This window comes from Tarenaya hassleriana, unplaced genomic scaffold (genome assembly GCF_000463585.1).
Source record: "Tarenaya hassleriana unplaced genomic scaffold, ASM46358v1 Cleome15, whole genome shotgun sequence".
Classification (NCBI taxonomy): domain Eukaryota; kingdom Viridiplantae; phylum Streptophyta; class Magnoliopsida; order Brassicales; family Cleomaceae; genus Tarenaya; species Tarenaya hassleriana.
In genome coordinates, this window is record NW_010964923.1 from 2,323,661 (window position 1) to 2,338,357 (window position 14,697).

At 30.6% G+C, this 14,697-nt stretch overlaps 1 protein-coding gene and 1 long non-coding RNA gene across 3 annotated transcripts in view; one reads left to right on the forward strand and one right to left on the reverse strand.

Moving 5' to 3' along the window:
• Window positions 1-1,783: 1,783 nt before the first annotated feature.
• Window positions 1,784-6,516, reverse strand: LOC104808961. Its single transcript, XR_771067.2, has 5 exons — window positions 6,263-6,516; window positions 5,481-5,577; window positions 5,272-5,395; window positions 2,231-2,396; window positions 1,784-2,083 (listed from the first exon to the last, which is right to left on the reverse strand). It is a non-coding gene; the product is annotated as an uncharacterized LOC104808961 (long non-coding RNA).
• A 4,474-nt stretch (window positions 6,517-10,990) lies between these two features.
• LOC104808962 (xylogalacturonan beta-1,3-xylosyltransferase) overlaps window positions 10,991-14,697 on the forward strand; it is a 5,234-nt gene continuing 1,527 nt past the window's right edge. Inside the window, exons 1-5 of one of the 2 annotated variants that reach the window (XM_010534821.2) lie at window positions 10,991-11,006; window positions 11,130-11,507; window positions 11,619-11,711; window positions 12,484-12,635; window positions 14,620-14,677. In XM_010534821.2, the coding sequence (XP_010533123.1) occupies window positions 11,166-11,507; window positions 11,619-11,711; window positions 12,484-12,635; window positions 14,620-14,677 (645 nt within the window). In that variant the 5' untranslated portion in view covers window positions 10,991-11,006; window positions 11,130-11,165. Of the gene's footprint in view, window positions 11,007-11,030; window positions 11,508-11,618; window positions 11,712-12,483; window positions 12,636-14,619; window positions 14,678-14,697 lie in introns of those variants that run through there. The other variant, XM_010534822.2, reaches the window with a different exon arrangement.

The following is a 14,697-nucleotide window of genomic DNA, read 5'->3' on the forward strand; positions in this document are numbered from 1 at the left end:
AAATCTGTCGCAAATTCCAAAAATAAATAACTTTAATTTAAAAATAAATAAAATTAATATTTGCGACAGAAATTTCTGTCGCAAATCCGCAATTTTAAAATTTCTGTCGCAAATAATGTTTGGTTCTGCGACGACAACATTTCCGTCGTATTCCGTCGCCGGATTTTGCGACTAATTGCGACAGAATAAAATTTTTTGCATTCCGTCGCAAATTCGTCGAATTCTGTCGTAATTTCTTTGCGACGGAAAAATTCCGTCGCAAATTCCGTCGCTATATTAAGATTTTCTTGTAGTGCTCTTTTCTCAGGCCAAGACCGTAGGAATAAAAAGCTTTTCCTTCTTTTAGATTTGAGGAAAAAATGGGAAAGGAGCGAATCAAGAAATATCGTAAGAGATGGTCTGAGATCACCTGCGCTTGGACCCCATCTGTCTAAGACCAATATAGCTTCAAGGGCTGGCAGCAGAGGGCTGCCTCGCAGGCAGCAAGAAGCTCCTTCATTCCTAACCCAGCTTATGAACCGGAAGGACAAGTTATGCTTCTCCTGCTCTTGCTGAACCTTTTAGTTAGATCTAATGAAAGACGAGAGATCCCGGGAAAGCGATTTTCGGGCGTAGACCCGGTGGGTCAACTTACGCGTAGAGCCGAAAAGGTACTTCCTCCTCAACGAAGAAATGGTAATGGTGATTATATATGACGGTGGAGGATGGCAATGTCGGAGGAGGATGAGGACGATGAAAAGTAAGATCTCGATGTCGGAAGCAGCGAATATGTCTGGGATTTTTTTTTTCAATTTTCCTTCAAATCTCTTATTGTTGTTCGACATTTAGGCTTTCGATTTCTCTTTTTCGAGATTAAGGATTTTTTTTTGTTTCGGACTAGTTTAATAAACTGATAAACTGGGTTATATCAGTTTTCGTTTCTAACAAACCGCTGACGTGTCAATTTTTTAATTAAAACCGATGATGTATATGTCTTGACATTAACAATCCGGCAATACGTAGACTTCTGAAAATTTGGTCAAAATAGTCAACGGTTTATTAGACCACCAATTTGCATGTTCGAGATTTTTTTCAGTTATAAATTGCAAGTCTAGATATTAAATGAAGTTTTTCAAGTTCACGGTTTTTTCTACATTTTAGCAAGTTCGAGGTTTATATGAGATTTTACCCTAGTTTATTTGTGATATCACAAAATATGATGAGGTCGAGAGTGATCGTTGATATCGCAAATCTAGGTATAAAAATATTAATCAAGTGATAATTAACCTAGACTCAACAAATATCGCAAGTATACGGATTGTGTGTAGTAACTAGGGTCGAACACAGAGACACAAGTAGATAAAGAAACCAAATCCAAATCCAAGACCAAATCCATAAGAAATAATATTGGTGTGAAGACGTAGCAAAGCAAACAGTAAAAACGGTTGTAAACTATGAATGATGAACAATGCAGACTTCGAGATTGCTTTACATGCAATGATCTTTCAAAAGATGCAAACTCAGTGGTCTATTTATCCAATTCAGGGAATTCAAGCTCTAAAGTAGAGATTAACCCTCTCGAATCTAACCTCATTATCTAGGTTTTATCCTACTAATCTCTCGATACAATAGTCTAAAACCCTGGATACATAAACGGGCGATATCATAATCCCTAGACAAATATTCATCTCTCGATACAATACTTGTTCTATTTATTGAATTATTTTCAGGTTATAATCTTATATCTCTATGCGAATTAAAACTCTAAGTGCATTCAATCAAGTGGTCAACAAGATCAAACGCATTAAGAGCAATTCAATAAACTGAATAGGATAAATAAATTCACAAAGTCTGAAATTAAAAACCAAATATCCCTACGTATCAAATCTCTAACCTACAGCAAATGAACTACTCGCTAAACATCAAAATGACAGGGTTCATACCAATACAGCAAAACATCGTAAAATATAATAGGTAAGAAACTCTTAGTCGATTTCTCGACTTCGCGATCTCCGTCTTCTACTTCAATCTCTTGCTTTTTGATAATCTCCCTCTTTTCTGTACTCTAGATCTTCTCTGTGAAAGTCTGAATGAATCCCTTGACCTGGAGGCTAAACCTAATTAATTCTTCTTTTCTGAGCAAAATTGGAAATATTCCCAAAAAATCATTTAAGTGACACGATCGTGTGGTTCTGTCATGACCCGATCGTGTGAGGTGTTTATTGCAAAGTCTGGATTTTTGCGAACTGACCTGATCATGTGGCTGAGAAATGATATGATCGGGTTAGCCTTGATACAGTTCTTGTCTTCCTGATGTCGTGAGCCGATCGTGTCGCTGAGAAATGACACGATCGGGTGTACCATGGAAACTCGTCCTTTTCGGGATTTTCGCCCTTTCTTCGCTCATATCGCTTGTACTTGCAACCATTTATGAATAAAGCAAAAATTAAAACTAAACACGCACTTAAACGTCTCAAATGATACAAAACCGAGTAAATATATATGTTAGACGAATCATATGAAAATCCATGTATATTGTGTGTTATCAATCGTTCTGGTGGCTCTCCGAGTACCACTAGAGCAGAAGGATATAAGAATGAATCAAACACATTGGAAGAGATAGATCCAAAGACTATATAGATATGAAACTATATGATCTAACATAATTCAAAAGAATTGATTGGGCTACTTATACCAATAAGTGCACTTATCTTTTCGATTGACTAATTCGAAAGAACTCCAAAGTTAAGCATGTTCGCAATCTAACAAGTTACCTACTAGGATTCTCGATATACGTACGAATAAAGACAAAACACGTCGAAAGATCTCATGTTGGTGTGTGATACCAATTTCAAAGTTTCTCAACAATCTCCCATCGTCATAATTTTTCTTATGATACATTTTAATTTTAATGTTTATAAAAAATATAATTTAATTAGAAAAATAGAAAAAAAAATGGTGTTAACATTATAAATTACAATTTTAAATATAATTTTAATTAAAGCTAAATATAGACAATTTTCTAGATGTTTTTTTTAGAAAATAATGGTTTTTGGTTTTATAAATAATTAAGATTTTAATTGGTTCTTTTTTAAAAGTTTATGGGTTTTATAGTACTTAGATACTCACAAATTTTTTATATTCTTATATTTAACGTGTTGTAGTAAGAAGATGAATATCACGTTCTTGGGATAAAATATTGAAATAGGAAGATGAATATGCGATTGAAGAAAAATATAGACTTTGAGATATTATTTTCAATAATAAGGAACACAATATTATATTAAATATATTTGTTTCTTTTACTTTTATATTTGTTAATTTTTATATAAATATGTGAGTTATTTTTATTGTAAGTTAACAAGAAGAAGAATAGATGTAACAATAAAAATAATTCCTTTCTTTTTTATTTGTTTTTCTTTCTTATTTAATTTCTGCAATTTTGTATTTTTACGTGGTATCAGAGTGGTTCGATCTATTCTATATCTTTTTTTTTTCAATCTCTTTTTTTTTAGTTTTGGATGTTCATATATCCAAATCGTTCAAAGAGGAATAAAAAACCAAAATCAAACGAGATGTTGTGACAAAAAAAAAGTCAAATCTAAAAACTATAAGATCAAGCAAAGTGGTATGACAAAAAGAGTTAAAGTTCTAACTTCTAAGTGAAGCCAAGTGATTTAAAAATGAGTAATACTCTCTAAAAGAACTAAATTTGGTGTTTAAGGATTTTTCAAAAGACAATAAAAATATCTATGGGTTTTTCTCGCATTATCTTTTCAAGATTGATTTTTGCATTCTTTCAAAATCGATATTGAGGGGGAATATTGAAATTAAAAAATGAATATGTGATTGAAGGAAAATATAGATTTTGAGATATTATTTTCAATAATAAGAAACACAATATTATGTTAAGTATTGTGCATCATATTTGTTTCTTTTACTTTTATATTTCCTTTTTATTTTATTTGTTAATTTTTCTATAAATATATGAGTTATTTTCATTGTAACGTAATAAGAAGAAGAAGAAGAGATGTAGCAATAAAAGTATTGGGGGAATATCGATTCTGATACCATTTGTAATAATCCGAGGCCGCTATGGAATATCAAAGTTGTCCCCATATACCAACACGAGATCTTTTAGCGTGTTTTGTCCTCACTCGCACATATCTCGGAAAGTATTTCCCATGAGGTCACCCATTATAACACTACTCCAAAGCGAGCACGCTTAACTTTGGAGTTCTCTCGAGATGATTAACCGAAAATGTAGATGCATCTTGTTGGTATGAGTAGCTTAATCAATTCCTTTAAGTTATCTATGATTGTGTAATCTCACACATGCACAAGCCTCGGATCTCTCTCATTCTGGTGGATTCGATTCATCCCTGTACCCTTTACCCCAAAAGCTCGTCAGGAGTCGCTCTTTATCTGTGCCTCTCGCACCGACGACCACTCTCCGTCCTCTTACGGTATTCGGGTTGTCACAACTTGGCCTCTAGTTTGAGAAGAATTTTACTCTGAAAGCTGCTCGGGCTGAGCAGTTTTGTGCTCGATCGAGCAGTCCATGGTCAAATGAAGTTAATTTTACTCCGAAAATGTACTTAGAAAAGTATGGACTTGGTATAGGACAAGTAATATAAGAAATTTGTGAGCATATGAGTAGACATGAAAATATAGGAAATTTAGATTGTTCTTGTCAAGGCAGGGCTATGAATCATGGGGTATGAAGATGGAAATGTTGATATTGAGATATCTTTTGGACGTTGTCGAAAATGACATTCCATCATAACCATCGGACACTGCATAAAATCTGACAAAAAATCAAGACACGAAACTCTGAGAGTTCTTACATTTGTTTCAGAATAAGTCGTTCTCCTCAATCAACCTTCTCGACCCTCCTCTTTCGGCCCATACGACCCTAGGGCTTACTCGGGCCGAACAATTTTACTCCATACGTGTATGTGTCACTTACCACGTACAAATACAATTTTTTCCTATTTTTAAGGGATTAAGTTGACATTTAATAACTGATTCTAATTTTTTAGTATGTCGCAGAAATTAATTCGACCATTTCCAAGTGATGTCAACGAAAACGAAAACGAAAACATCAGCATCGACTTGATCCAACTAGTGTATTTGAGTAAAATTCCCTTTTGGAATAAAAATAACAAAAGCATGCTTTCTCGATTTTTATTTCTTTCAACCCTTATCCATGATCTTTCGGATTTTTGCTTTTAAAACAGACTGTGTTTTGATCCAGCGAAAAAATTCAGCGCAGATAGGAGAAAAAGGTACCTGCACAGTTCGGAACAGCCAGTCCCATAGGACATGCGGAAGCAGAAGGGAGAGGCACGGAAGATGGATTAGCCTTTCATCCAGCAAGAGACGTTGGAACTGCACCTTGTGTACGCTGAAATGGCTGCAAAACGTTTGCTCAGAATGGAACATAGAAACTTGTAATTCCATATAACTTTTAAATGGAACTTCTCCAAACAACATCTTACACCATGAGCAGGCAATGGGGGAAATTCTACTGGCTTTGGAACAGTACCCATTACGGGATTCGCGACAAGAGATGGAGAACGCGTGCCATTTGGTAGGCTGCAAGTACGGTCCAAAAATAGAGATTCGATGTCAGGATTCGGCCTCGGATTGTTATGGAACTGATGCTGCCAGTTTAAACTACAACCCATTTCCAATAAATGCCAAACATGTTATCATTAGAGAAGAGCATAAACAAAGAACAGCACAGAAGCTAGAAACAAAAGGAGAGAGACATTGTGATGCAACTTCGGTTTATCAAAGTCCGCGACTTGGAATTCTTTAGAGCAGGAAACTGAAGTTTCTCATGAAAGAGTGGAATGTCTCTTTAATTCGCCAAGCATAATACCTTTATTAATTCTGAAAATACCCAATTAAAATAAAAAAGAATCAAGAACTACATGAAAAGAAATTAAGAACAACAGATGAAAAGAAAATATCGAATTGCCTGATAGAGATAAAATTCTTTCAAAAATCCCAAGAATGAACGGCAAAAGTCGGAGAGATGACCCAAAAAGAAGAGATCGTAGTCACAAAAGAATTCTAAAGAGATAAGAATAGATGGAGACAGTTTTCAATCGAATCACAAACGACTAAAGAGAAACAGAGGAGGCAAATCATCAACCAACTGATGTGCAAAACAAACTGTCTACCAAAATTTATCATACAATACGAAACCAAACCCAAACGTCCACACCAAATGATTCTACTGAAACAGTAAAAAATGGCGAAGAGAAGTCGATACCAGATCAGGGTTGGATTCTGTCCGGTCCAAAAACTATTTCCGGCATCAAGAAAGAGAAGATATGATCTACAGAGCCTGAATCAGGGGTTCATAAGAATAGAACCGGAAGCCTTGTTTCCACTTCCGACACGCAGGCTTTTCTTGTCTCCGCGATCGAATCTCCCACGAAGGAAGCTATGTTGTGTCTTGTTCTGAAGTTGAAAGACGGTAAAGGAAGAAAATACGGAATGAGATGAGAGAGACGCTCCTCTGACTTTTTGACCGTTGGAATTCATATTTTCAAATTAATGTTCCCAGGCTTCCTTTTCGGAGAACGCAAAAAACGTTGCTAATTTAAATTGGGCCCCATATTCTGATATATTTCACTTTTAGCCCCATACAATATTGATTTCGCACTTTTGGCACCGTATCTTACACATCTTTTTTCCCGTTTTCCGGAAAAAAAAAATGAGAAATTTAAATATACGTGACGTAATAAATAGAGGGCATTTGAATTGTTAAATATTTTTCCTCGGGAACGTCTAGAACGCAAACATTGAAAACGTCCAGTCGCGGTCTTAATTATTTGCAGACAAGTTGGATTTTTCTTTATTAAACTTTATTTATATAAAAATAATAATACTTCCTCATTAGTTGTCGAAAATATTTTTTGTATCTTAATAAATGCAGTTTTAATTTTTTCATGTGATTTAAAAAAAAAATTCCAATTTTATTCTTAACTAAAAATATTTAACTTCATATTAATTAATAAGAATATGTTTTAACGAAATTATATATGTGATTTTTTTATATATTTTTTAAAAATTATGAAAAGATTTAAAACGAAATGTATTAAAAAACGGAGGGAGTATTAATGACTTCTCTAACATCAATTTTATTCTCTAACATCAATTTTATTACTTGAACTATTTGGACTCTTATGTTTTAATTCAATTCTGTAAATCTTACTTTATAAAATCTATTAATTCAGCTAGTATCCGCTCATGATTAAAACAAATATTTGTACACTTTCTGAAAAATTATATTTATTATATCAAAATTTAATTAAAACAAATATTATCCACATTTGATCTAGATTAATTTTTAATTAAAAATACTTACTCTTAACATAACTATTATGTATATTCAGTTTACTTTATTGATCGTGTAAATTTGACAAATGCATCATAAATATATTCATATATAGTAATTGCTTTCACATCATAAGTCGAGGTATAAACCAATCGGTATATTATATGCATAACTAAACTATGTACATATAGAATGAACTATAAATTAAAATTTCCAGGTTGTTTAGTAACAAAATAGTTTTTACAGTAATATTTTTAAAAATGTTATCTAAAATTATCCGAAATAAATGATAAGATCGAAGACCACACAAGATTGCCATGAGGGCATGAGTGGCAATGACCACCACCTTCCAATATATATTCCAATTATGTAATGTTATATAGTGGAACCAAAAAGCATGTCAACTTTTTTCCTAAAAAGAAAAAAAAATGTCTACTACTCCAAAAAAACAAAATTGCCAATTAATCATGACGCATTATTTTTATTTTTATTTTATTTTTAAAAAAAAAGAAGTTTGGTGGTGGAATTTTTTTGTTTTCCTTTTTTGGCGGGACAGAGAGATTAGAAGAGTAGATTTTATTTTACCAACTTACCAATAACAAGTAAATTAAATCTTATTTTTCCACATTTTCTTATTTTTATTGGTTTATTTTCGTATATCGTGCTTTAATATCGTTCAAATTTATTTCATGTATTCTAATTATACGTATATACACACACTCCAATTACCAATTAAATATTGCAAGTAAGCTATTGTTTTTTTGGTTTATTTAATTTTAATTCGGTTCAAATTTATTCATTTTTTTCGAATTAGAATATATATATATATAATTTGAAAATCTAGAAACTTTTCTTTTTAGGAATAGACTATGAATATGGATTGAAACAAAAATTGTAATAATTTATCTCAATTTTTTTTTAATGAAAAGCTCGAGTTTGATGAAGCAGATAAAATAAGAACTATGTAATATATTTTAAGATAAGTCTTCGTGGATGTACCACTTGACTTTTCAAAACGTCAATTTTTTTATGGTTGGATGACTGACATCACCATATAACTACAACCATAAAATTAAATAAAATTTGTTAAAATGTATTTGTATTATTAATAAAAGTTATAGGAAAATATACGATGAGTATCTATATGATGATGTCATGATCTTTTTACCGGATTGTTAAGTTTCTCATATAAAAATGTGTTTTTTCTAGTCCATAGCAAAAGTACGAATCACTTTTTAACATCGCTGTTTAGTTCCAGAATTTTTGGCTAAAATCTTTTAGTCTACGGTATTTTAGTTTCTTAAGTTATATAATATATATATATATATATATATTCATTTTCTATAGAAATTGTAACCATGTGTATAGTATTGGTGATATTCATAATATCTTGTGTATATTTAATATCTTCCACAATTAGGGAAGTTGTTGTAATTAGGTTATATACACGTGTATAAATATTCAAAACATGCATAATAATAAACTAAACCTTTCAGTTATCCTATCTACAAAACCTTAAAATTATCTATACATAGACTTTCCTGTAATGCCATCGGTAATAAATTTCTTAAAAAAAATTTCAAGAGGTTATTCATGTTAAAAAAACTACTTCAAATCAAATATAGGTGTTGAATTGGAGAAACACTTTCTGAGTTTTTGAATTTTAAAAACTAAAAAAACTCACAATTTTAAAATTTGGTTTTTAAAAACCCGAAAATCTACTTTATAAAAAAAATCAAAAGTTATAATTTTTTAAATTTACAAACTTATGAAATCCAAAAGGCCAAAACCAAAAACTAAAAACTAAAAACCAAAAATTAAAACCAAAAATACAAAATAAAAACCTATGACATTCAAGGTTATAATTAGTTTTGGAGTTCCTTTTAGATAGATAACTGAAAAAATAGATATATCGTATGGATATAAATAATTTATTTAATTTTTTAAAATTATCTTTAATTTTATAATTTCATATCTATATAGTTTTTATATCTATATAATTTTTGTATCTCTCTTATTAGGGCGTGCATTCATCTCATCTGTGTTCATCTAATCTAGTGATCTCTGGAGAGTAATGCATTATTCGTATTTTTTGCACTGATGATCATTCCTCACCTTCAACGTAGACGGTGATATCACAAAAATTATTGAATTTTTTGTTTTGGAAACCAAAATTTAAATTATTAAACTTTTTTCTTTGTGTAATCTTTAAAACAAAAAATTTTATTGCATTTAAAATTTTAAATTTAGAGTTCATTTCAAATTTTATAAATTTAGAATATTTTTTTTCAATAACGACAACATAATTTTGGGAAATAAATTCACCGGAATATAGACTAAACAAATTAACATATGATATGTTAACCTAATGAGACCGTATCAAACATATATATGACAAAGAAAAAATGGAAATAAAAAAGGAATTATATTTGACATTGTGATTATTCGGTTGAAAGCGATTACCGGATTGGCTCCTCGAATACCATTAGATCATAGAGATACGAGAATGAATCGAACGCACCGAAATAAAAAAGATGCGAGAGCTGTATAAATATAAAATTGTACGGTCTAAAATAACTTAAAAGAATTAGTTGAACTATTTATAGCAACAGAGTGTACCTATTTTTTCGGTTGACTATTATGAAGGAATTCTAAAATTAATCGTGATAGTGTTTGGAGTAATGTAAAAAAGAAATCTATTGGAAAATGTTTCGGTATGTGTGTGAGTGATGACGAAACATGCTAAAACATCTTCGTCGATGTGTGAGGACAGTTTTAACATTCGTAGCCACCGCGGATCATTATGGACATACATGGAATAATCTCTAATATTTAAGCATAATTCACCTAAAACAGTGTTAACTCATTTTATTGCTATCTAAAATATCTTAATTTTAAAATAATAAAAGAAACTTCAATAGCGGAGGCTTCAGTTCAGAGGCTTCCCGTCTTTGCATTAATCATTATCGGTGTGATGATTTCTCGTCTCGTTTTACTCGTTCTCGCATTGGTCGTTTTCGTCTCCTTCGTCGTATTCTTTTTTTTGAGTGACCGACTGTCCCGGGGCCAGGCTCATCTCGTGGCCGGGATACTTTCGTCGTATTCTTCCCTCGTCTTCTATATTCTATTTTTTTTAATGGTATTATGATGTTTTACTAGGTATGATGATATGGCACAATAATATCACGCCATATAATTTGCAATTATTTTTTTTATATAAAAAAAATGCTCATATAGCCATTGAGACACGATGGTATCTCGTGACATCCTACCGTACAAACAAAATATTCGTTGAACTTTTTTTTTCAATTTTTTTTATAGGATAATCATATAAACAAAAAATTTTTATTGAAAAATTTCAGTTCGTATAGAATTTAAATATTATTATTGTATTTCTTATTTTGATTTGAGTTTTTCTATTTTTTTTAATTACCAAAAAAAAAAAGACATAAAAAATCGAATACTTTCATATTTTGTGAGAAGTTTTACTAAGAAAGTGGCTTTCAAACAAAAAATGTGTCGAATATTTACAAACAAGTTTTTTTTGTTTTGTTTTTACACCGTACAAAAGTGCCCATACAATAAATATGACAGTAAATACATATAATAAAATAAAAATGGAGGAGGAATCAAAGAGCAACTTGCCCAAACAACGTGCGTTCTTCTTCCACAGGTGACAGAGACTCCACGGAATCTGTTCTCTCTCTCTCTCTCTCTCTCTCTCTCTCTCTCTCTCTTCCGTTTATTTTGTTCTCTTGTTTTTGCCTCTAATGGAGAATTATTAATAACTTCATAGAGAGAGCGAGAGGAGAGAGAGAAGGGAAACAAATCCATGGCGGCTCGAAGATGCTCTGCTTCCATGTTAACGCTCTTATCGATTTCCCTTCTTCTTTGCACCCTTGTTTTCATCGCCATAAACCATAATTTCTTCGCCAGTTACAGAACCCGAAGGGACCATTTCTCCTCTGTCTCCGTCTCATCTTCCCCTCTGTTTCTCCTGAAACAGAGCAACTCAAGTGATTTTGTTCTGTCTCCCTCTGCAGCGTCCCATGGAGATCACTCTGTTTCTACTGATCAGAAACAGAGCAACACGACAGCCTCCCATGGCGACTCCTCCATCTCCGAGCTTCAGAACCAGAGCGAGTTCGAAGATCCCCAAAGGGTTTTTAACAGAGTATGTTGTTACTACGTTTGCTTTCTTTCATGGGTCTGTTCCGATTTCTTGCTTTCTGGTCTGAGATTCGCCATGTGAGAGAGCTTCTAAGGTGTTCTGTTTCTGAAACAGAAGAACACAAGTACTTTGTCGGCTTCTGCAACTCCCCATGGCAGTTACAACGCTACTGATCATGAGAATCAGAGCATGACGCCAGATTCCAGAGTATGTTAAATTCTTATTTCCTTCGTGTGAGATTTTGTTTAATCATTGTTCTGAAACGTTTTTTTTTTTTAAATAATTTTTTTGGTTTAGTGGTTATTTAATTAGTTTATTTTAGTTTTTGTGGGAGTTAGCACTATGAAAAGAAAGCTTTTGTTTACTGCCTCTATTTATTTTTTGGGATTCAACAGTTCGATTTTTTTTATAATTTTTTTAATGGAATTTCAGTTTAATATTCGTTTTCATATATATATATATATATATATATATCAACACAAATGTTTTTTTTTCTTATGATCTATTTTATTTTATTCTATATATTTTCATGGGTTTTAGTTGATGATTCGTATACCCAATTTTAATCATTGGCGACAAATATATAATATTCGCAATTTTTTCTTATATAATTGTGGAAACTAATATTTAAAGAATTATATTATTACATAGAGATTATGGTGAAAAAGATTTTGTATCGTCATATTTGACTTTTTTTTTCTAAATTAGAATTTAATCTTTTATAATCAAATATGTTATTTTTCAAAATTTAACTAGTTGTGGCAAATAAAAGTTCTATGTATTATCTAAATATATATTTCATTATACCACATTGTTTATATAAAACATTTACTTTGTTATAAGCTCATTCTAATATGCAAAGGATATACACAACATTTTGAAAATATGTGAGATTTTTATTTAGAATATAGAATCATATCCACAACATATAATTCATATAAAGTAATAAATTTTTTATAATTTTGTTGTTTATAAACAGAAAAAGAATAATTCCGAGAAAATAGAAGAAGACTTGGCCAAAGCAAGAGAAGCAATAAGGAGGGCAATTTCGGGACAAAACATCACAATTGAAACGGAAGAGAGTTTTGTCCCCAAAGGCTCCGTCTACAGAAATCCTGTGGCCTTTTATCAGTTAAGTTATAAAATCATTTTTTTTAATTTATGCTAAAAAATATCATTAGTTATTTTTTATATCTTAAAATTATTAATAATTACAATATAAAAAAACCATGAAAAACATTAGAAACTTCGCAAATATTTTCGCTATTTATATCAATCTTTACAAAATGTAGAGCTCAACATTGTTTTTAATTGCGTAATTGCTTAGCTTACTTATGTCTTTTTAAAATTTTAAAATATTAATTTAATCTGTCTAAAAATGTTATTTTTCAATTGATATGACATTAGAAATGTCGTTCACTATCTATCTCATCACTCACATTCATTTAGTTCTCCATAGAAGTAGACAAAATTAGACAAAAAAAAAAGTACTTGTATGAATTTTTTTTAGCATATTCAAAACAAATATAACATTATTAGTTAAAATCAGAAAATAAAAAAATATATTTTTTAAATATTTTTATAAAAAGAAGAACAATAATAAATTCTAAAAATATTTATCTGCTAATAAACTAACTCAAGAGAGCATTTTTTTTTCTCGTCCTGGAAAATCTCATAACTTCACAAGCATGCAGAGTTGAAAAATATTTCAATTATTTTTTTTTTGTTTTTTATATATTGGCTTGGTTCAGATCTTATCACCATTTTTATTCAATTTCAAACGTCGGTCTTCACACACGTCTCGTGAAATTTGTAATTATCCAAATTTATATTCAATTATTGATGGCCTCTATCTTATTTTATCATAAATATATTGTCATCTACAGTAACAAATGTCGTGACTTTCATTTAATCAAACACATTAATATATTGCAATTATTATGTCTAATCATTTCTTTTTTTTAAAAAATGATTTTTCTATATCAATGGACAAAGTTATTACAAATATACTATGAGTCATAGTACAAATCTCGTGACTTTAAATTAATCAAAACATTAATGTATTGTAATGATGTCTAATCACTTTTTAAAATGGGTATTCCCTATCAATACAGTATGAATTATATTAAAAAAAAACACTTCGTCATTTTCGATTAATAAAAAATATTAATATAATGTAATTATTTCTAATCGATTTTCTAAATGGGCATTCCATATCAATTGGTCACATTTTGTCCATATAAACGTATAAATGTATATGTGTCCAAATTTCTTTTTCTATAAATCTGTATATGCATGCATCCGCCTTACATCTGTCCCTTTCCAAATATTTTAAATGGACGATAGAGAAAAATTCAATGGTTTTATAATATTAATATTAAAAAACAAAGGTTTTTCGTGTTAATATTTTTTATGATTATTTTCCGGTTACTAATACTAACAGATTAAAGTTAGACAAGTGAAGATCGTATACTAGACTTTATATAAATATTAGATTATTGACAAAATTTTATTTTATTTCTCCCTATTTATGATTGAGAAAATAATTGCAAGATCTTTCATCAATATGAACCTTTTGCTAACTAGTTCAAAGTTTTTATATTTTGTTATATTTATATTTATATTTGATTTTCTTTTATATTTTGAGATATTTTCATTCAATAATTTTAGTTCACTCTACGTTTTTTTAGTAATTATCGTATCTAATATTTTTCTTTTCAAATTTCTATTAATATATTTTTATTCATATACAAGAATTTGATGTTTGTTTTTTTATTCATATTTTTAATTTTAATTGAAAAATTAAAATATGTATCTTTGTATAAACTCAGTGGGAATTTTAGAATGCATTGGGATTTACATAAATTAGTAGGTTAAGAGGAACATTGCTCCATTATTATCAAATATTTTTACTTTCAAATTTTGAAAATTAAAAATTACTCAACTAAGAAAAGTTTCATATTCAATCCAGAGATTTCATATATTCGAACTAAAATCTGGTTATATATATACACACATATATACGGATATGAAAATGTATTTATGTTGCTAATTTTGCTTACGAATTGACCTGTCTACCCCTCTCTTATTATCCAAATCCCCGAAATAACCACAGGAGCCACAAGGAGATGGTGAAACGCTTCAAAGTGTGGACGTACACTGAAGGAGAGCCACCACTCTTCCACGACGGCCC